Source organism: Anabrus simplex, chromosome 1 (genome assembly GCF_040414725.1).
Source record: "Anabrus simplex isolate iqAnaSimp1 chromosome 1, ASM4041472v1, whole genome shotgun sequence".
NCBI lineage: Eukaryota > Metazoa > Arthropoda > Insecta > Orthoptera > Tettigoniidae > Anabrus > Anabrus simplex.
The window spans coordinates 383,183,379-383,207,460 of NC_090265.1; the positions used below are offsets into that span (position 1 = coordinate 383,183,379).

Here is a 24,082-nt window from a genome sequence, read left to right on the forward strand (position 1 = left end):
TTTTCCATACTTGTGGGGTTGTGGGTGCAAACTGTGTCGCACATGTGGATTAGGCCCTGTTTTACGACCGGATGCCCTTCCTGATACCAACCCTATATGGAGGGATGTAATCACTATTGTGTGTTTATGTGGTGGTTGGTAGTGGAGTATGTTGTATGAATATGAAGAGGAAAGTGTTGGGACAAACACAAACATCCAGTCCTCAAGCCAGATTTAATCAGACGCAATTAAAATCCTTGACCCGGCCGGGAATAGAACCCGGGACCCTCTGAATCGAAGGCCTCAACACTGACCATTCAGACAAGGAGTCATTTGTTGTTCCACATATTATAAACATTTATCACCTATGCTTAGGTTAGGTAATCAAATCTTGACTCATTTTATTGGCATTTAAAAGTGTTTAAACTGAGTGACAGGGTCACGTAGCTGTGAGCTTGCATCTGGGAAATAGTGGGTTCGAACCCCACTGTCAGCAGCCCTGAAGATGGCTTTCTACAGTTTTCCATTTTCTCACCAGGAAAATGCTGGGCCTGTACCTTCATTAAGGCCATGGTCGCTACCTTCCCACTCCTAGGCCTTTCCTATCCCATCGTCACCATAAGACCTCTCTGTGTCGGTGAGACGTAAGGCCAATTGTAAAAAATTAATAATAATAAAAATAGGTGTTTACACAGTATGAACCGGGCCAATGACCTTCGATGTTAGGCCCCTTAAAACAACAAGCATTTTCAGCAGCAAGCAAGCAACATTATGAACCCTCTGCCAGGGCACATTTTGAAGCTCTGGCATCTCTAAAAATCTATAGCTTTTGATTTTCTTTCTTTCTTTCTTTCTTTCTTTCTTTCTTTCTTTCTTTCTTTCTTTCTTTCTTTCCTTCCACTGCAGCATAACTTGGTATCCAATGTTCAAATCTAAATTAACTTGTTACATTTGGGCTGGGCAAGCTGACAAACACTCCTGTATTCAAATCTCCTGTAACCATGTGCCCAATAGAATTTCTCATTCACCCATGTTGACTGAAGTGTTGGTCAGTTACAGATTATAAAAACCAAAAAAAAAAAAAAAAAAATCTTTCTACATCTTCCTTATCATGATGAATACATAAAATTAATAATTTTCCTAATTTGAGGAATGGAAAGGAACGAACAAGAGACAAATCAAGTCATATATGAAAAGAAAGGAACTTGAAAAGCAACACACAATAGGATGAACACAAGACAGGTCACTGTGGGAACAGGGAACAACGGAGAGAGGAGACGAGGTCAGACATAAAAATACTAAAGAGCAAGAACAATCTCCACATTGTCATACATTGCCGTCTTCAGATAGATGCTTCTCTCCTCATCAATTCCAGTTCTACATCCAATTCTCCTCTGTCCCCAGTGAGATCATTTCTGCTTCCCTGCGTCATCAGTAAAATGGACATCAACACTCACTGGGGGCCCATTTCAACAGACTTCATTTTTGAGGTAAAAAGTGTAAGCTAAGATGAAAGCTGGATAAACACTGGAGGAAAAAGAACAAAAATACAAGAAGATAAAGATAAACACAGGTGGTAAAAGACATGAAACACAGGACAAAAAAGAAGGAACCTATCTGGTCAGTGTAAGTAATGGAAACAAACAAACAAGTGACAAATCAAGTCATTTCACTGCTTATTAAATATGCAATTACTTATTTTCAAATGTAAGGCTACTGTACTTCTTTAATTATGACTGGTCATGCAGGGAAACACATCTATGCAATCTCCTGTAATTATGTACCAAATACATTTTCACAATCATCTGTCTTACATCATCTGTTCACTTACAGCCACTGGCAACAATACATAAATTATTATAAAAACCAGTGAGCTCTCCATTTTTTCCGTAACACACTTTCACATCATGAACAAGATTAATAAGTTAATGTATTACTAATTAGAATAATCGTCAAATCTGTCTGTAGCTGTGAGCTTGCATTTAGGAGATGACGGTTTCGAATCCCATCGTCAGCGTCCCTGAAAATGGATTTTGGTGGTTTGCTGTGTTCACACCAGACAAAAATGCTGGAACTGTATGTCAAGTAAGGCCATGGACACTACCTTTCCAATCCTAGCCCTTTCCCATCCTTGCATTGCCAAAAACCTTTGATGTGTTAGTGCGATGTTAAAAAAACCACTGCTGGCAGCAAAAACAAAAGAAGAAAAAAGACCAGACTAATGCATGGTTCATTGCAAAGAATGTAGCAGCCTTTTGGAAGTTGCAAGAGTGGCAGTGTAGATGATTACTGTTACACAGCTGAAAGCAATGGGAAACTACAGCTGTAACTAACTCCCAGGACATGCAGCTCCCTCTGAATGAATGATGAACTGATGATGGTTTCCTCCCAGGTAAAATATTTTGGAGGTAGAATAGTCTCCCATTCGGATCTCCACGTTGGGGACTATCTGAGAGGGGGCAATTGTCAGGAAATGAATACCGACATTCTACTTATCAGAGTTTGGAATTGAAAGACAAGAATTTCATTTTGGTCCTATTGAACTGAGATTACAATTAAATTAATAATATATATTATGGTTCCACCTATTCAATACAATAACACTTAGTAATGCGAGGTTACATCACAAGTAAATCACAAATGGTACCGGTTTCAACCCCAGAGCTGGGTCATCATCTGCCGATCGTTCAAAAGGTACAAGATAAAAGCAATGCACAGATGAATAACAAGTAACGTAGAAGATATAAAGATTTTTTCAAGACGAAAGTTTGTGTGGAGCTATATAACACTTGAGTATAAAGCACTAGGTTTTAAATGTCTTAAATATCTGCATGTGAAGATGAATAAATAGCTCGATGTTAAATCTTATAATCGTATGAAGAGAAATAAATAAAACAAAGTGCACAATGGTGTTTAACGCCTACTTTTCTGCACAGCAAGACAACTAGCTATTTGCATCTTAACATATCAAACATAGAATTATCCGGTTGCCGTGGGAATACCCCACGTACACTTGGCAGATACCAATGAAATCCGAACTCGCTTCCTGTGACGCTCGAAGATGGGACCGAAATCCCTAACTACAAATAATAATAATAATAATAATAATAATAATAATAATAATAATAATATTAATAATATTAATAATATTAATAATAATAATAATAACAACAACAACAACAACAACAATAATAATAATAATAATAATAATAATAATAATAACAACAACAACAACAACAACAACAACAACAATAATAATAATAATAATAATAATAATAATAATAATAATAATAATAATAATAATAATAATAATAATAATAATAATAAATTTCTAAAAAGGTTAACTGGCCTCTGTCGGTATTAAACTTCAGCTGAAATAGATGGGTGGTTTATATACATAATGAAACAATTGTAAAGGTTGCCATGTTACTCAATAAATGACACAATGTTCTCGCCATATGACAGACTCAAATCAGCCTCCGTTCCTTCTAAGGAAGCAAACAAAAAAAAAAATGCACAGGTCACAAGAGGTGTTCCTAGTCACATAAATCACAGAATTGTCCTTCTAAGTAGTTGTAAGTAAGAGTGTCTTTCGAGTCTCTCTCCAGCTCTTGTTGTCGAAGTATATAGGTTCCAAAGTCTCCCTCCATCAACCATATCACATGGTCCAGTAAGATTTGATGTATTATCCCTTCTCCTATCCATTGCTGTGAATCCATCATGTTGCTTCATTCCGTCCATTCATATAGGTTGAACTTTCCCGCGAAAACAAAGTGTCAGGTAGCGAACTTCAAAAAGTAGGTGTTAACAAGGTTTTAACTGCCTCTTCAGAGTGTGGAGAGGATAAGGTCTCTTGTAAGCTTGATGGTGTACATTTCCTGGTAATGGGCTGAAATTAGCCTGCTGACTCTGGTCACCTGACTTCAGCTGTTGGAAAATTTACTGCAAATTATTAATACGAATGATGTTGAAATACTTTACTCAATAATTCGTTCATTCAGAATACATTATAGCAGCGATACAAAGAAATGAAATGATGATGTGAAATGGATGATTAAAACCCTATATATATATACCAGGTGGCTCAAGAAGGCCGTACTTTCTACTTACAAATGTCCTGCATGCACAAATGATGAATGGGATGTCTACCAACTGATTTTCACAGGCGCACTACTGCCAACGGGTAGGTTACATCAGAATATGGAGAGATAAGGGCCAGCCTGTGGCTTGCAGCATGTTACTCAGCGTTACAGGTCTAATGCACCCCTTGCAATAGTAAACATCGTTTTCCACCGCATATTTCTAGGCTGGTGTATGGTACAGCCACACTATATTTGCTGTCAGCATATCGGCAGTGGATAGCGTGTTCAGCAGCGCCAAATGCACAGACATTTTATGGAAAACCTGGTCGTAATGCAGTCGAAGCTCCAAATAGACATAGGCCACTGCCTTCTACACACGTATTTCACCAAACAGTATTCGTTTTTGTTTCATACAAGCAATTCTATTATCGAGTGGTTCCAGTGTATGGGACCCTCACCAGGATTACCTGATTCAAGAACTGGAAAAAATCCAAAGAAAAGCAGCTTGATTTGTTCTGAGTGATTTCCGACAAAAGAGTAGCGTTACAAAAATGTTGCAATGTTTGGGTTGGGAAGAATTGAGAGAAAGAAGAAGAGCTGCTCAACTAAGTGGTACGTTCCGAGCTGTCAGCGGAGAGATGGCGTGGAATGACATTAGTAGACGAATAAGTTTGAATGGCGTTTATAAAAGTAGGAAAGATCACAATATGAAGATAAAGTTGGAATTCAAGAGGACAAACTGGGGCAAATATTCATTTATAGGAAGGGGAGTTAGGGATGGGAATAACTTACCAAGGGAGATGTTCAATAAATTTCCAATTTCTTTGAAATCATTTCGGAAAAGGCTAGGAAAGCAACAGATAGGGAATCTGGCACCTGGGCGACTGCCCTAAATGCAGATCAGTATTGATTTATTGATATTATTGAGTGGAATGTCTACACATGTATAAATTAATAAGCTATTAAATTTCCTTTTCTGCATCTTTGGCGTGCTTACAAACAGTAGCGGTGATTAGGTGGTGTGGCGAGGAGGGACAGTGGCACCCTCCCAAAACTTTTTGGAGTAAACATTTCATGTTTTTCCACTTTAGCCAGCTGGAACTAGGAATTATTTTGAAAACAGCTATTTGTACAAGCCTTGTTGTCTTATCTGCTGTTCTTTCCTTTATTTTTTAATTATTAACATAATTATTGGCAGAAATACGCACAAATCGTCGCGGCTAACCGATTTGTATAGCGCTGCGGCATGTGGATACTTTGCATGTGCTGTGAAGAAGGGTAGTAGGAGTACATATTTTTTTGACAAGATCGTGGACACTGAGTTATAACTCACCCGCTTGCCGCGCGCATCCATCAGTCTGGCACTCTCTTTTAGTGCCAATTAGTTTCTTAGTGTGTATTCAAATACTAAATGATTTTAATTGCATAATCATGCCATACTTTTATTTAATTGCACCGGGTAAGCAGGCCATGGGGTTAGGGGTGCACAGCTGTGAGCTTGCACGCGGGAGATAGTGGTTTCGAATCTTACTGTCGGCAGGCCTGAAGATGGTTTTCCGTGGTTTCCCATTTTCACACCAGGCAAGTGCTAGGGCTGTACCTTAATTAAAGCCACAGCCTCTTCCTTTCCACGTGTAGCCCTTTCCTGTCCCATTGTTGCCATAAGTCGTATCTGTGTCGGTGTGACATAAAGCCAGTTCTTCTTCTTAATCTGCTTACCCTCCAGGGTTAATTTTTCCTCGGACTCAGTGAGGGATCCCACCTCTACTGCCTCATGGTCAGTGTCCTGGAGGGTGAGATATTGGGTTGATATACAACTGGGGAGGATGACCAGTACCTCGCTCTGGTGGCATCACCTGCTATGCTGAATAGGGGCCTTGTTGGGGGGATGGGAAGTTTGGAAGGGTTAGACAACTAAGAGGGGAGGAAGCGGCCGTGGCCTTAAGTTAGGGACCATCCCGGAGTTTGCCTGGAGGAGAAGTGGGAAATCATGGAAAACCACTTCAAGGAGGGCTGAGGTGGCAATCGAACCCACCTCTACCCAGTCGACCTCCTGAGGCTGAGTAGACCCTGTTCCAGCCCTCGTACAACTTTTCAAAACATCGTGGCAGAGCCGGAAATCGAACCCTGGCCTCCGGGGATGGCAGCTAATCACACTAACCACTACACCACAGAGGCGGATGTAAAGCCAATTGTAAAATAAATTCAATTGTAATTGAATTTTACCGGGAGATAATACCAACGTTCCTTTCACTGGGCTAAAGTATTTGTTTTGTGTTATATCATTTATTAAGTAAATCTATTTAACCTGCCCTGTGGTTTGTTTGTGAGACCTGGTGAAAATTTTAGTATAAAACATTTAAACACAATCTGAAAAAAGTATTATTACAAATAAACCACGGGGCAGGTTAATTACATTTACATGTTAAATAACATAACACAAACGAAATAATTTAGTCCGATGAAAGTAAAGTTGGTATTATCTCCCGTTGAAATTACAATTAAATATTTTTTTTTACAATTGACGTTACGTCGCAGCGACACAGATAGGACTTATGGCAATGATGAAACAGGAAAGAAAGTAGCAAAAAAAAAAGAGAGTGCCAAACTGATGGATGCGTGCGGCAAGCGGGTGAATTATAACTCAGTGTCCACGACCTTGTCAAAAAAATATGTACCCCTACTACCCTTCCTTGCAGCACTTGCAAAGTCTCCACTACCTGCTGTAGCACTATACAAATCGCTTAGCCGCAACGAGCGGCATTTTGTGCGTATTTCCGCCAATAATTATGTTAATAATTAAAAAATAAAGGTTGAATTAGCAGATAAGACAACAAGGCTTGTACAACTAGCTCTTTTCAAAATAATTCCTAGTTCCAGCTGGCTAAAGTGGAAAAACATGAATGTTTACTCCAAAAAGTTTTGGGAGGGTGCCACTGTCCCTCCTCGCCCCACCCCCTAATCATCGCTGCTGTTTGTGAACACGCCAAAGATGCAGAAAAGGAAATTTAATAACTTACTAATTTATAAACGTGTAGAAATTCCACTCGATAATAGAGTTGCTTGTATGGAACAAACTAATACTGTTTGGTGAAATACGTGTGTAGAAGGCATTGGCTTACGTCTGTTTGGAGCTTCGGCTGCATTACGACCAGGTTTTCCATATTAAAATAATGTCTGTGCATTTGTCGCTGCTGAACACGCTATCCATTGCCGAAATGCTGACAGCAAATATAGTGCGGCTGTACCATACACCAGCCTAGAAATATGCGGTAGAAAACGATGTTTACTATTGCAAGGAGTGCATTAGACCTGTAACGCTGAGTAACATGCTGCGAGCCACAGGCTGGCCCTTATCTCTTCATATTCTGACGTAACCTACCCGCTGGCAGTAGTGCGCCTGTGAAAATCAGTTGGTAGACATCCCATTCATCATTTGTGCATGCGGGACATTTGTAAGTAGAAAGTACGGCGTTCGGGAGCCACCTGGTATATATAATAGTTTAAAAATGACCTACCAGTGATTAAATACATACATCTTTTCAATTAATTACACAGTTCACTAGTTTATTACGTGCTGTGATGTTCCAAACAACACAACCTCAGAGAGTTAAATAGGGGTTAAGATCCGAAAACAAATACGGTATATTCATTCCTTCCCCCAAAACGGTTTAACGTACGAAGACAAAATTCCAAATAGTGGTATATATTTTAAGTACTGGGTGTGAAATAGGAAATATTTTTTAACGTTCCAGTCCTAAAGTGTTAAACGAGGTTAGCTCCGTAAACAAAGTTATTCATCCCTCCAAAACCGTTTGACAAACAAAGTTGTAATTTTATGAGAAGGGTCTTCTTTTATATCCTAAGTATATGGTATACTTCAAAATATTTCTCCCCTAAGGGGTTTAGATGGTGGTTGACTTTCAGAAACACAATATCCATTCTTCCAAAATTGTTTCAGGCACGAACTTAATTTTTTTATGAAGGGTGGTCTTCTGTACCCTAGATGTTAACAAATATTTAAAAACATCCACACATTCCTCCATTACTGTACAACGAACAAAATCATAATTTCACAGTTTGGTTGGTTTTACATCCTGGATGTTAAATAAGGTAGGGTTTAAAACATTCAAATTCTTTTGTATTGGGTTCAAATGAGTGTTAGATCATAAAATAAATAATCATTCACCCAAAACCTTTTGACGTATGAACTGAGGGCCTATTTTACAGACTCAGCTGACTGTGGACTCTCCAAAATGTAAAACTTTGAATAATAACTTTCAGTTTAAAACCGTAGCAATGCATGGGTATCTTACTAGTAATGAAGAAGGAAATAGGGCAACTGGTAAGTTACTATGTCAAGATAGACACCAAGCCAATGCATACAACAACAGTGCAGGTCTTTATGCCTACTAGTTCATCTGCTATGAAGAAATCAAAAGAATATGAAGAGGTAGAACATTTAATACAATATGTAAAAGGAGATGTGAAACTTGAGTCAGTGGAAGACCAAGGAAGAAAAGGTAATGCAGTAGGAAAGTATGGACTGAGACAAACAAATGACAGAGGCAGTCAGCTGGTAGAATTCTGCACTGATCATAATTTAATCCTTGCTAATACTTGGTTCAAAAACCCAAACATTTGCTGTATTCATGGACAAGACTTGGAGGCACTGGAAGGTATCAAGCAGACATCATTATGACTAGGCAGAGATTCAGAAGCCAGGTGTTGGTTTGCAAGGCCTTATTAGGTTATCATGAAATGTCATCTGACGTTGAAGAAATTGAAGAAAGGAAGGAATGCAAGAACATGGGATGTAGACACATTGAAGGAAAAGAGTGTGAAGAGTTGTTTCAAGAAACACTGTTGCACAAAGATAAATGAAGAGGCTGAAGGAAACACAATAGATGAAGAGTTGGAGAGTGCTGAGAAATGGGATCAGTAGGACTGCTGAAGGAAAGAAAGTTAGGAAGAGAAGCAAGATCAAATAAAAATCAATAAAAATCTCAAGAGATACTAGACCTTCACCATCTGACAATAGAGTATGAGATATGAAGTGTTGTGGAATACAAATTAATACAAATTTTGACTGGTAACAGTTTTAATTAATTAATAACTAATGAATTCACAGTCACAGACAAGGCCTACATTAAAGCATGGTTATTTTTAAGATACTAGACCTGACTGATGAACGGCAGGAGCAAGGGCGCCCATACCTGGGGGCAAGGTGGGGCCGCAGCCCCCCTCTAGCTCTCAGGGAAAGGCAAAAATCTAGTGTAGTCATGTGTTTTCCTTTCAAGAAAATGATTTAAAAGTCAGTATTACGTAAAAGCAGTAGTATCATCCACCACCAACAGGCAAGGAACACTGTGGGTTATTCTACCGCAGAATACAAATCGCCATTTATCTTCCAAAATATTAAAATTGCTATGTACCCCCAGGTCTGGGACCCCCTCTAGAAACTGTCATATGGGCGCCCATGGGCAGAAGTACAAGAGTGCAAAAAATGAGGAGGGCAGAAAAGATTACAGACAACTAAAGAATGAAGTAGATAGAAATTGCAGGACAGGTAAGGAAGAATGGCTCCAAAAGTGAAAAATGTTGAAGGTTGAATGATTTTAGGAAAGGTAGATGCTGCATATATGAAAATCGAGGACATTTTTAGATAAAAGACAACTATGTGTATGAATATCAAGAGAGCAGATGGAAAACAATGTCTATGGAAAGAAGGCAGAAAGATGACAAGAACATACTACACAATTGAGTTGTTGACACGGGAAAGTTCTAAAAATGAAGTTTTTCTGGAGAAGCAAAAAATAATAATGCAACCACTCTATTACTCAGTTTATTACGAAAGATACTTCCAAATTGAAGAAATACACTCACCTAATATATTACAATAATATTTTAATAATTTGGCATAGTGTGGCGGGTAGATTATATTTTATACATTATAGAAATAGAAAATTCTGCACAATCAATGATGCTACATGAAACTCTTTTTTGTTAGGCACAAATTCCCTGTAAAATGCATAAAATATTTTATCCAGGAAGTCCATCGTTGATAAGTTCTTCTTTTTATGCCTCATTGATGATTCTCCTTCTTTTAATTGGTTCCAATTCTGAATGTCGATGGCCTTGAATGACTGATGCCTTTTGAATATATTATGTTCTTTCCACATTTAATGGCATTAAACAATTGACTCATTTTAATCACTGGGAAATCTTAACTTGAAATTCTAATCTAATGAGCAGCCATACTAAAAAATTTATCAGATTCAGTAGCAATGTGAGAAAAGTCATTATATTTTATCATAATTACATCATTGGGCACGACATAAATCATAACCATTTTAAGGGTCTCGAGGGGCTCTTAACTTGGAATTGCAGGTTGGCGACGATGGGGCTTTTAGCTGAGTCCTGGCAATGCTTCAAGTTATTTGTAACAGACTCTTCACTTTCATGTATCCTATCTGACCTACCTTGGTCAACTCTTGTTCCTTTCCAATCCTGATAGTATAGATTTGCAAGGCCTAGGAAGTCTTTAATTTTCGTGGCCCTGTCTTTCTTTGGCCGATACCTTCAATTTTCAAAGTGTTAGACTTCTTCCCTTTTTTCCCTCTGATTATTGACAGAGGATGGATGCCCAGTTGTATTTCCTCTTAAAACAATAACCATCACTTTATTTTACAACATGGTGCTATAGGCAAAAGGCAGTTGTAAATCGTTTTCTGCTGAATTAATTGGTTGCAGAATCCTTATTTCGTTTACTCTCATGAGAAGAGAAACACCAAGGACTATGTTGTATGTTGTGATAGTAACATCATGGGAGGGACGAACTGTCTGCTACGAGTGCCGGTTATTTATTAGTGGCAACTATTACTTACAACTGATACAAAAGAGATACCTCTGTGAAATGTCTACAGTCACTCAGTGTAGTTCCCAAGTATTGTGTAGAACCTGTTACCAGCATTATAGAAGCCATATTATGCCTGTAGCAACACCTGTTCTCTGAATGGTGCAAATGGAGTAGTCTATTGCCTGCAGAACTTTGAAAACAGCTGTTCCTTCATTTTTAATATCAAATCAAAAACACAGGGTCATAAGTCCAGGGAATGTGGGGGATGATAGAGCACTTCTCAGCCCTACCAAGTATGCAAATCAGCTCCGTGTAAATAATAGGAGGTATCTGCAAAAAGCATCTACATGGTCTCTCCTTGGGGTATGGTATGCATTAAGATAGTGCCATCACTGTCATACACCAGAATCACCAGCACCTTCACATTGCTGGAGTTCTGATGCAGTTTTGACTTTTGTGGGGACTGATCATTCACTCGATCTCTCATAGACAACACTATTCTTCAGAGCACAATGCATATGTGTTGGGTTGGATGGATGAGCCTGTGTACTATGAAGTAGGTTCGGTACCACCCTACCGTGTGTTTATATGCGAGAAATACTGGTTCCAGTTCCTTGTGTTTATGCAACAGTGTAGCCACTAATAAAGAAACAGCCGTCGTATTTTTAAACATATTTCCACAGTCCACGACTTCACTCCTGTGATTGTTCTAGAAAGTACTGTACAGTGAATAAACATAAGTGATTTGTAGTACAGGGTGCGCACAGTCCGTATACCCCTATATTAAATTTAATTAGATTGAACTCTAACATGATATAAAAGTATATATACACATTATTTATTTCTACTTACATGTTATATCTGTCCATCTATGGTCTCTGCACAGCTGAACATGCCACCATGTTCTGATAATCATATTAAGCAACATCCTTGAGGCCACTCTCTGGAAAGCTTTGCACACTGCATTTTGCAGATCATCAACTCCAACGTACCACTTCTTCCTCACCTGTTCCTTGATGTCACCTCAGAGTGCGTTATTGGGTGTTGTTAGATCAGGGCTCCTTGGTACCCATGGAAGTGGAGCTGGATCATAGTCCAATCCTCGACCGATCCAGCAATTCTCAAAGACTGCATTCAGACTTTGTCGAACAGCCGCCATGATGTTAGCCGGCACCCTATTGTGCTGAAACCAAATAACGTCTAAGATTCCAGCATTTTGCAGCTGTGGGATGAGTCAGTCATTAATCTTCAGGAGGTAACTATTCTGATTAACAGAACAATAAAAAGAATATGGGCCAAACAGATGCGTTTGTATCATTCCAGCCTAGATAATGATGGGAGGTGAGTTTTGCTCGATTTCTTGAAAAGGAAAAAAAAAAAATGTGGGTTTTCTTTTCCCCAAAAGTAAACATTGTGACTACGGGAGCTGCGATATGTTGCACATTCATCGGTGAACATGATTTCTGCCTTCTGAGTCATTGTTAGGAATTGTTGCAGCATCCGACATAAGCATCAACACATCTCTTCAAATCATCATCCGATAATTCATTGACACTCGATGGATGCTAACACCTCATTTTCAGATCCATTTTGATGTGTTTCCTCGTGGTTGAGTCCGGTATCCCCAACTCTGACGTATGTTTCCGTATGGATTTGATCAGAGACTGTTTTTCCACGTCATCGCTGGTTTATTCTTGTTTCAGACTCATTGGTAACCGGCCCAATACTTATACCTTCACAAAGGCTCTAGCTGAGAGTATGCTGCTCAAGGAGAGTGGGAACCTTCCTGTGGCCATTGTCAGGCCATCTATAGGTATTGTCAAAATATATAACTTATCTCAAGGAAACAAAATATATTTAGTTTTCCAGTGGTACCTACATTGATATTTCTCGACTAGCGAATATGCAGGCTTGAACATACAGATGGAATATTGTATGGAGCTGAGATATGTGGGTGTGTGTGTCCCACTTTTCCCCCCCTCTCTAATGCCCAGGCACTTGGATAAAAGTTCATTGCATGTGATGATGAGCAGTTGGTGATCTTCATTTATTTGTGTGTACTATCTTTGGTAAAGGAGTTACTTTCTCCTTGCCACAGAGGCAAAGATCATTACACAAGTATGTGTTCATGTGTCCAATATGATGACTGTTGTGTAGTGTGTGGTGGTGGTTGTGATGATGGTATAGGAAGAGAATGAGACTTGATGTCATTGCAAAGCCTTCTCCTGTCGAATAACAACAAAGAGTCTGCTCAAGGCATGTTGTCCCTGTGCGAGGGACAAATTACCATCAACATGGTCACATGCCCTCGCTCTTTTATGTGCACTGCAGAGAGGTTTGGAATTGAACCCAGGCTCTTTGCATGTTATCTAATGATTACAAATTGTACTCTACCATCTCTCCTATTGCTCTGATCAACATTCTGATGGTAAAAATTCTTTCCACCAACAGGACTCGAAGTGGCTAACGGTGTCAGACCATAAAAGTTTTACACTTTAACAATCGTAGCTACCAAGTGGGCTCTAGAGATCTGAGAATGTTGTATTGAAAATTTTGTAACATGATGTTTCATCTTTTACGTGTTTTTTTTCTGGGTTCTTACCCTAAAGATTGCTGTCCTTAAGCTATTCCCGTAACTTTTTTATTGTAGTGTCCGTAATCAGTTGATCTATGCATATTTGTTAACTTAATCATTGACAGTGCGACAAAGTGTCATTTAATTTTGCTTTCTCATCATAGGCTATCAAATCTGTCAAAGTCCCTTGTAGTAGCAGTAGTAATAGTAGTACCTGATGGTCTTTTCTTCTCTGATTTTCTTGTTCTTTCTGCAGTCTCTTTTATCAAACTTGTGCCTTCATTGGCTGGTCGGATGCTGCATCCTCCCAGTTACTGTGATCAGTTTGTCATTCGTGGAAGAGGTCCTTGTATCACTTTTGCTGTACTCACTGATGATTCTGTTGATTATATTCCATAAAACATATCAAAGTTGTTTCCCTGTATCATTATGATCTCAAACAACTCGCCCTATACTGTGATTCTGACTGAAAAATTCTTTTGAGGACGTCAGAAATATTCTCCTGATTTAGCATAGTTATCATTTGTACTGGTATATATTTTAATGTGATACTATCCTCTTTCTAGAAATCATTAAATCATTGAAACTCTTTCAAGTTCTCTTGTGACCGTGCCAATATTAGGTTTATAAGCTCCAAGGAGTCTTCCATTTACCCGCTTTTCTTGTCTTTTCCCTTTCTTTCGCCGCCTCATTATTTGACACACATACTCTCTCCATATACCTGTGTTTCAGTGCTTAATAGGAAGAGGCTGATATTATTGTTTTGCTCCTTAAAACACTCACACTAACAACATGTAATGAGACTACCCTTTATGCTGTCTCAATCATTACTTAGTTTCACGTTTTACTTCAGTAAAGTGCAACATATGGTTCCTGCTGATATAATGCTGTAAGCAAGCTAGGTTCTTAATACAGCCATAGACTAAAACACAAGGACGGTGGTGTGATTGTTTGAGTCATCAGTCCATAGACTGGTTGGATGCAGCTCTCCATGCCACCCTATCCTGTGCTAACCTTTTCATTGCTACGTAACTATTGCATCCTACATCTGCTCTAATCTGCTTGTCATATTCGTACCTTGGTCTACCCCTACCGTTCTTACCACCTACACTTCCTTCAAAAACCAACTGAACAAGTCCTGGGTGTCTTAAGATGTGTCCTATCATTCTATCTCTTCTTCTCGTCAAATTTAGCGAAATCGATCTCCTTTCACCAATTCGATTGAGTATCTCTTCATTTGTGATTCGATCTATCCACCTCACCTTCAGCATTCTTCTGTAACACCACATTTCAAAAGCTTCTATTCTCTTTCTTTCTGAGCTAGTTATCGTCCATGATTCACTTCCATACAATGCCACGCTCCACACGAAAGTCTACAAAAACATCTTTCTAATTCCTATATCAATGTTTGAAGTGAGCAAATTTCTTTTCTTGAGAAAGCTCTTCCTTGCTTGTGCTAGTCTGCATTTTATGTCCTCCTTCTGCCATCGGTAGTTATGAGCTGAACAATATTCATCTACTTCCTTTAAGACTTCATTTCCTAATCTAATATTTCCTGCATCACCTGCCTTCGTTTGACTGCACTCCATTACTTTTGTTTAGGACTTATTTTCATCTTGTACTCCTTACCCAAGACTTCGTCCATACCATTCAGCAATTTCTCGAGATCTTCTGCAGTCTCAGATAAAATAACAGTATCATCGGCAAATCTCAAGATTTTGATTTCTTCTCTTTGGATTTTGATTCCCTTTACAAATTCCTGTTCGATTTCCTTTACTGCCTGTTCTATGTAAACATTGAAAAGGAGGAGGGGAGGGGTGATGAACTGCAGCCTTGCCTCACTCCTTTCTGGATTGCTGATTCTTTTTCGAAGCCCTCAATTCTTATCACTGCAGACTGATCTTCATACAGATTGTAGATAATTCTTTGTTTTCGGTATCTGATCCCAATCACCTTCAGAATCTCAAATAGCTTGGACCAATCAACAATATCAAATGCCTTTTCTAGATCTACGAACGCTATGTATGTGGGCTTGTGCTTCCTAATTCGATCCTCTAAGATAAGACATAAAGTCAGGATTGCGTCATGAGTTCCTACAGTTCTTCTGAAGCCAAACTGATCTTCTCCCATTTCAGTTTCAACTTGTCTTTCCATTCTTCTGTAAATAATACGCGTTAAAATTTTGCAGGCATGAGATACTAAATTAATGGTGCAGTAGTTTTCACACTTGTCAACACTGGCTTTTTTGGGAATAGGTATAACAACATTCTGCCAAACATCGGATGGCACTTCTCTTGCCACCCTTGCTACTTCCGAAAGGCTGCTACTCCCCTTTCGATGAATCATTCGTTAGTCTGGTCTCTCGACAGATACCCATCCGATGTGGTTGCACCTGTGGCTCCTGCTTCATTGGGATGCGCAAGCCTCCCCACCGCAGCAAGGTTAGGTGGCTTTCAGGGGAGGTCTCATTACATATAAATGAAAAAAATCACACAGGTGGTAGTGACTTTTGTTTTAAGAGGAAGTACAAGTAGGTAACCATCCTCTCTGAACAAATTAAATGGAGACAAAAAAACTAAAATAAATTAATTTATTAAACAGCGGGCTTTTAACAATTAGTAACATGATAAGAAAAGCAAAGAAAATATTTTATTATGCCAAAAAGTATACAAACATATCAAAAGTCAACAAAAGTTCACTGAGTAACAGAACACTTGAAATTTATATGGACTTAATTAATCCACTCTCACAAAGAAGGGTAATGACAATATCAGCAGTATTCTTCTCATCAGCTAATATGAGTTGAGTGTGTCCTGCAGGCCGATGTTCTGTTTTAGGTCAGAGAGATCTGCACACTCTGAGAGGGTATAGGCACCATGGAGCACACTCCTCATTAGGAGGTAAAAATGTGTAGATCTTCCATGACCTATCCTCAGCCTACACAAAGCTATGGCCTCTCTTCATGAAGGCCAGAAAGAGAACAGTTGGGTGATGAATAGAATCAGATAAAGAAACCTAGGAATGAAGACAAGAATTAAGTGAAAAATATTGTAAAACAAACAATTTTAGAATATAAGATAGATCAGAAGGGCATATGGAAAATTATACACAGTAATGTGGGCTAGAAGGTACTCTGCTAGAAATTTAAGGGATTAAATCCAATTGGAATTTATAACAAGTGAGAATTTGGAATCAATCCTTTACCATCTGTGCTCAGAGACACTGGTTTAAAAAAATTAATATTAATAAACATTGTCATATTGATGAAATCTGCTCTAAGCACATTCAACAGTGTGTGTGTATGGTGAGAGTATTCTGTCACATAGGTCGCCTTTGCTGGCGAGATGTAGTGTTTACAGTGCACTATGTCTTCTGGTATGGGCTATATCAAATTTGTTACTTTTATTGACCTGTCTCAGTCTCTTCCTTGGCTTAGATAACATGAAAGTGACTGCGGTATGAGTGATGCTAGTAATACCATTGCTTATGCAGCCAGTCCCTGTTATGAATGGTGTGAAAATATCGCTCATAGGGTCGGTTGGTGCATGCATTTCAGTGGGCTTGGCAGACTGATATGTAATAGCAGCGGCTGGCTCGGTGAGGAAAGCAGCGGGAAACTACCTCACTCCTCAATTCCCTAGTATGCCTCTTCAGTGACGCCTAGGCTATTTGTCGTGTACCGACCTCCCACGGACTCGAACCGGCGGACTGCCAGGTGGAAGGCAGCCGGGGTTCGCAGCCGAGTCTTGAGCTCAAGGTGTCAGAGGAGATTAATTAGTGTTAGAATGATGATCAAAGACAGGAGACACCTTGTAGCATTAAGGTAATTGAATAATAATTAGTCAGATTTAGTTACTGTAAGAAAAGGGAAATATTTCAAGAAGTTACATGTAGTGGAGAGAGCTTATGAAGTGCGCTTACACAAGTGTTGACTAAGAGCGGGGACTTGTTGATCACAACAAGGTATTTACTGTGTATCGACAAACAGAGCTAGTATGCCAGCGGGCCAGGCGGCCCGCCCGAAACCGACAAAGGAACAAAGCCGAGTGCAAGGCCAATCAGGGTCAGTTCAGATGCACTTAGGAAAACAAGGAAGGATGAGGACAAAGTGAGACAGAAGACAGTAGTGCCTAGGTAGCAGCACTTACTGTGACAACTATTGAGAATAGCCACTAGAGGGAGCCACTGACAAGATGATCAGTTTGGCAATGCCTGTAAGACCCAACCCCTTGGTAGGAGGTAGGGATAGAACTTTGAGTTCAGAAGCGGAGATATAACCCCTGGCCAAGATGGCGCGGGGCCTTCTTCCAGCCAGTAGTTCGTACTTGTCAGGACGAGATTCTGTTCGGGCATAGCCCAAGTGCCGTAGGGCAAGATTAAGATAGACGCGTAGTAGAACAGTAGGCGCGTGGAACAAGCTCTCTCTCTCTTTAGATCATTACATTCAGACTTGTAAATATACTGTACATAGTAGTTTTAGTGTCCTCAGTAATAAAGGACAGAGAAATAATTTTATCTTTTATTTCGGGAGTTGCGGGACGAGTCATACCTACAAATTACCTCCCTACAATCCGCTCGGCAGGTCAGGTAATACTTCAACATCCAAGTGCCTGGTGACCAACCTACGAGAACGTCTCTCAGGACAGGTATGTCACGACATATTTATGACAGCTGTTGGTGGAGCTGCAGAGGATCAAACCAGCCTTCATGCTGAATACACAACATACAACATTGACAGGAAGTGAACATGAGGATTATTCCAGGCACATGTAAAAGGTGATCATCATTTAAGTATTAACAGTTTGTAATATTCTTAGTTAGAATCACGGTATGTCTCTGAATTCTCTTACGTATTACTTATTTGTCTGTCCCAAGAATTGAAAATATCATCACATCATTTCATTCAGGTGATGAAAAACTGACAACTGCTGGAACATACACTATGTGATCAAAAGTTTCCGGACACCCACAAAAACATATGTTTTTCATCTTAGGTGCATTGTGCTGCCACCTACTGCCAGGTACTCCATAGCAGCAACCTCAGTAGTCATTCGACATCGTGAGAGAGCAGAATAGGGTGCTCCGCGGAAGTCACGGACTTCAAACATGGTCAGGTGATTGGGTGTCACTTGTGTCAGAAGTCTGTACGCGAGATTTCCACACTCCTAAACATCCCTAGGTCCACTGTTTCTGATGTGATAGTGAAGTGGAAACGTGAAGGGACACGTACAGCGCGAAAGCGTACAGGCTGACCTCGTCTGTTGACTGACAGAGACCGCCACCAGTTGAAGACGGTCATCAAGTGTAATAGGCAGGCATCTATCACACAGGAATTCCAAACTGCATCAGGATCCACTCCAAGTAGGCTACTATGAGAGTTCGGCGGGAGGTGAGGAAACTTGGATTTCATGATCGAGTGGCTGCCCATAAGCCACACATCACGCAGGTCAATGCCTAATGACGCCTCGCTTGGTGCAAGGAGCGTAAACATTGGACGATTGAACAGTGGAAAAACATTGTGTGGAGTGACGAATCACGGTACACAATGTGGTGATCCGATGGCAGGGTGTGGGTGTGGCGAATGCCCGATGAGCGTCATCTGCCAGCGTGTGTAGTGCCAACAGTAAAATTTGGAGGTCGTGGTGTTGTGGTATGGTCGTGCTTTTCATGGAGGGGGCTTGCACCCCTTGTTGTGGCACTATCACAGCACAGGCCTACATTGATGTTTTATACACCTTCTTACTTCCCACTGTTGAAGAGCACTTCGGGGATGGCGATTGCATCTTTCAACACGATCGAGGCAATTTGAATTTGAATTTGACAGCCACGTGGGGGTGGGGGCATAAATTTACATGCTGGTTATGAGTGCAAGCTTAAGCTCACTCTGCCCACATGTTAACCTAACAGGCTGCCGTTCCCTACAGTGCGGGAAATTTGAATTTGACGAAGTATAGCTTGCAGTGGCGGCTGCTGCATAAAATTTCTTGTGTGCTGTAACCCACCCCCTGGAAAAAATTCAAATTTTCCATGCGCTGTTACGTCATTAGGCAACCTGTCTGTGTTGTGACGTAAAGCAAATAGTAAAGAAATAAAAAATAAATTGTAAAACCAATGAGATTAATATTATTTGTATGGGAGGATGTGGTGGTGGTGGTAACAAGAGTAATTCAGAAGAATGATAGGTAGCTACTATTTTTACTATTTAAAACTTACTTACTACTACTTATTATCACTGGATCAGTCAAAACTGGCTAAGAAAATCGCCAGAAGCTGAATCCGGGCCTCTTATTAGACTATTAAACAGAATGAAAGAGGCACGATCCATAAGTTATAACAAAATAACGCTGATCATGGGTTAATTTAAATGAAACACATTTATTATCACAAACAGGGAAGAAATCTGTCCAAGACTGGCATAAAAAAACAAATAAATAAGGATATGGGAAATCAGTTACTGACATACATGTTGTTCAACAACGGTCCATTGAAAGAGAGTGTTACGCAATTTCATATTTCTTTTGTATACCTCTAGAAAGCACGGTAGAGGAATCTGTTTTATAATATAATATTTCTTTCACCACACAGAGATCATGGTGGTTAAGATCAGATTCTAAAGTATTTCTTTCTCGAAATAGGATAAATAATCATCCCAAGATACATCATCAGAATCTATACTCTCACATTTTTTTAAACAATCCCCATGGAGATTAAATCCCCAAATAAAATCAAAGATGCCAGCAAAATTAAGTCCGGCTGAAAAGAACAATCATAGAACACACGAGAGTAAACAAAAGTGTTGCCATAGTAACAATAAATAAAACACAGGGCAGAAAGGCGTAAAATTGAGGTTAAAATCCAAAACAAACAGATAAATCGGCTAGGAAGGCCAGAAATTGAAGACAAAATGGGAATAATAATAATAATAATAATAATAATAATAATAATAATAATAATAATAATAATAATAATAATAATAATAATAACACACTCACTCACACACATAAAGAACAGCATATGAAATATATTGTACTTGTCAAGTATAATGGCATGGCACACAACGATGAGAATCGTGCAGCATAAAATGCTTCTGTCAATGGCTCATTACAAATAGTTTGATCTGAAGGCACATATCAGAAACCTGGATTGCCACAAAAGGAGCATGGTACACCCAGTCCAAACACGCAACGTAAACAAGTTACTTGCTGCATAACAAGTATTCATATCATGCAGAAAGACAAACATGAATCATACAGTATATGCGACAATACACAATGTAGAGCACGAACTCGGGCCAAGAAGTTGAAGATAAAGAATAAAGGTCTCCAAACAAACATAACTAACAAACCCACAACGCACATGAACAGTCGGGCCTATACCACCTTTCGCTCTTAGCTGGAATGAGCACACATTAGCAGACACGTAAAGGAAGAGAGGTAACAGAAAATGAGTATGCAAAAAGATATAAAAGAAATTACATAAAACAAAAAGACCTCCTTATAAACAGGCTTGCTACTGTAACTTCAGGGTGATAATAATAAATATAATCATGAATAAAAATATATAAATAAAATTACTCAAAAACTTAATAAAATTAATAAGCATAATTAACCAAAATGTCCGTAGTATGGGCGCCAGAGTTCACCAGAATAGATCCCTCGAATTTAGATAAGAGCATGATAAACTTTATATCCCAGGGCGAGTACATAATGCTGCGTACTGGTACATCTGCTGCAGGCCTTACCTAACCTCCTGAAAATGACTAATTAGGTAGGAACTGCACCTAGGTTCATCAATAACACTGATTCTAAAATAGCTAACTATATTCTTAACAAATTCCGTGCATGAGCACCTCATCAACATACAACATTATACATATAATACACACATAAAATATTGCTGGAAGACTCCATATTTACAACAACAACAATAATGAAAATCGTGGGAAAACGAAAGCGAGAACAAAGCTACCATTTGTAGATAGTCCGATGAACAATGTACATGTATGAAGATAAATACCCTTCACTGTCTCTATATCAATTCGACTTACCGATTCTCATAATCGGCAGTTATCACATCACACAGATACTGTACCTTGTACTACTGTGTTCACATATTTTAACACTTGTAAAGATATATACACACGTCTGTCGATCCTCAACATAAATTATGGAAAGTCTGAGATAGCTTTCACTAACATATAATGCTAGACCTCCACAAGTACTACAATACTTAATGCGTACGCACTCCACAATTATCCACTTTCCACGAACATAACAAGACTACGCTCCACGAACGTTTGAAGTCCAGTCCATTGCAGCCATGTCACTCCAGTACCGTGTATCAGCACCACTTCCTTTCCGTACAGTGCGTCAGTTGTAGTTGTAGTTATTTTCCTTCTCGTTCCTTTACAATCACCTCTTACAATCTCCCTTACAATGTTTCTTACAATGTTCCAGGTTGCCGCCGTATGATCAACCTTTATAGACATCAACATCCCCCTCCTCTCAGATGATACGTCTGGATTGGTGCTTGCCCACCAATCATGAGTGATCTCAAGTCAAGACCAAGCCCTGAACTACTTCTTCCTCCCAAGACAATAACAAACTCTGGGGTTTATTCCATGAATCACCAAACTTTCCTAATACAACAACAAGCTCATCTCATCAGGCTGGGATATATACATGACTCATGAATTTCCCAACACAAGTACATCACAACAAACACTGGGGCAGCCATATGACTCATTCAAATTACCAGAGTTATTAAAGCAATGTTTTCCCACTCATGCAAAACAAATTACTCATACCTACATATGTGGATATCTTCCAGCTTATAAATATAAATGACAAAACGTACAAATGAAATACCGATAATAATAATAATAATAAAAAATCGAATACTGACAATAATATCTCTACCTTCTACATATAGTTCGGGGGTGTGATATATGTACTATCACACTACCTATGGCAAACCGAGAATGATAGTAACCAACATTTTAAACTATGAATGATAGGAACGAACATTACCTCAAGAAGAAGTAGTTTTAGTTCCGATTCCAAACTCTGAGAGTTGTACAGGATAAAGTTTTAAAACGTTTATAATACCTTCTGTAAGAGACGAAAACCACATCACAAAACACCGTCTCTATCTTATAGTTCATTCTCACCGCCCGACTCTCAAAGATTACACAACATGCAGATAAGATAGAAAGAAATGCTTTGGTGATCCTCATAGCATGAGCTGCCATCTATCTAAATAGGGATAAATTACACATCGGGCACGGCATTCATGATGCCAAGCAGCCAGGACAGGCAGACATAAGACATCACATATGTACCCGATGCATTTACTGGACGTATTAAAAATGGCGCCTACGGAAGGTAGAGGCCAGCCAAGGCAAAGAAATGTATAATAGGATATCGATATTGATGTATGCTAGAAGGCCATGACTAACTTAAACCTACCACTATGAAGGCGGTGTACAATGGTGTAGAATCGATAGAATTGTTTTTTTTTTAAAATAAGAAGGATCAAACAGATTATTATAAAAACTGACTTAAAAATTGACGTGGTGAGGACAAGACGTTCCGAACATCGCTCTCAGAAATAAGCGAGATTGGCAATATTTAGCGTGAACTATTAAGCTGAGAGGACGGAAATATTGAGCGAATTGAATAGATAAACTTCGAAATACTATAAAGAAGGAATAAAATCCAGAAGCTTTGAAAAATACGTCCAGATACTTAGACGCAAAGTCGTTTGAAAACCAGAACTTGATTGAGACGTGAGAGCTCGAGATTGAGCCACATTTAGTAAAAATTATCGCAAGGACAACCTAAAATAAGAAGCAATCACCATAAAATATATATATTCTACGCAGAACCATGACGAATTTATATTTTTCAGAATCAACGCATATTGTCTACTGTGTTGCTGAACAGATGATGGCTTGCTAAATCGGCATAGACCAACCTGGAGGGAGATGTCATCCTGGCCGTTAAAACCACCCGACCCGTGTGGAGGAGGTCACTCTACCTGAAATACCAGTGGTGGAGTTCCTGCCCAGTTCCCGATCCAAGGACTACGACCACACCGAAGAGCAACTAAGGCCCGAGATATTGAATGGCGAGCTAAGTAATAGTATTAAGTAGTATAATTTCTTATGTAGAGTATTACCAGTATATACAATAGATCTGAATAGCCTAAGCGTGAGATAATTAAGTGTGCTGTGAATATAAGAAAGTGCAGTGTGAAATATTTAAGACGAAATCTTGTTACGGAATGGTAACGTATTTACTACATTATTTTATCCAAGGATGAAGGAATACGATTTAAAAATACGACATAGTGTAACAGCTGTTTTCAAAGAATCCCGATTAGTTAGAAAGATCAATGAGTGATGTAGTACCAGTCAAACCCAGTTACGTCACAGAGGGACGCATGTTGAATTGGTTAAGTTAAGTTACCATACTCTTTGCTGTGTGATTTTATTGAAAGGAAAGATACTGAATTTGGGGTTATATACGGAATTGTATGATAAAATGCGTTTTGAGGAACGAATTCTGCGCTATTGATGAGATACGT

The 24,082-nt window shown here is 39.2% G+C and overlaps 1 protein-coding gene across 1 annotated transcript in view; it reads left to right on the forward strand.

Annotated features, from left to right (window-relative positions):
- Window positions 1-24,082, forward strand: part of LOC136866372 (putative fatty acyl-CoA reductase CG5065) — a 257,496-nt gene that overhangs the window by 117,927 nt on the left and 115,487 nt on the right. Inside the window, exon 5 of the mRNA XM_068224970.1 lies at window positions 12,624-12,733. Within this exon, the coding sequence (XP_068081071.1) occupies window positions 12,624-12,733 (110 nt within the window). The remainder of the gene's footprint in view (window positions 1-12,623; window positions 12,734-24,082) is intronic.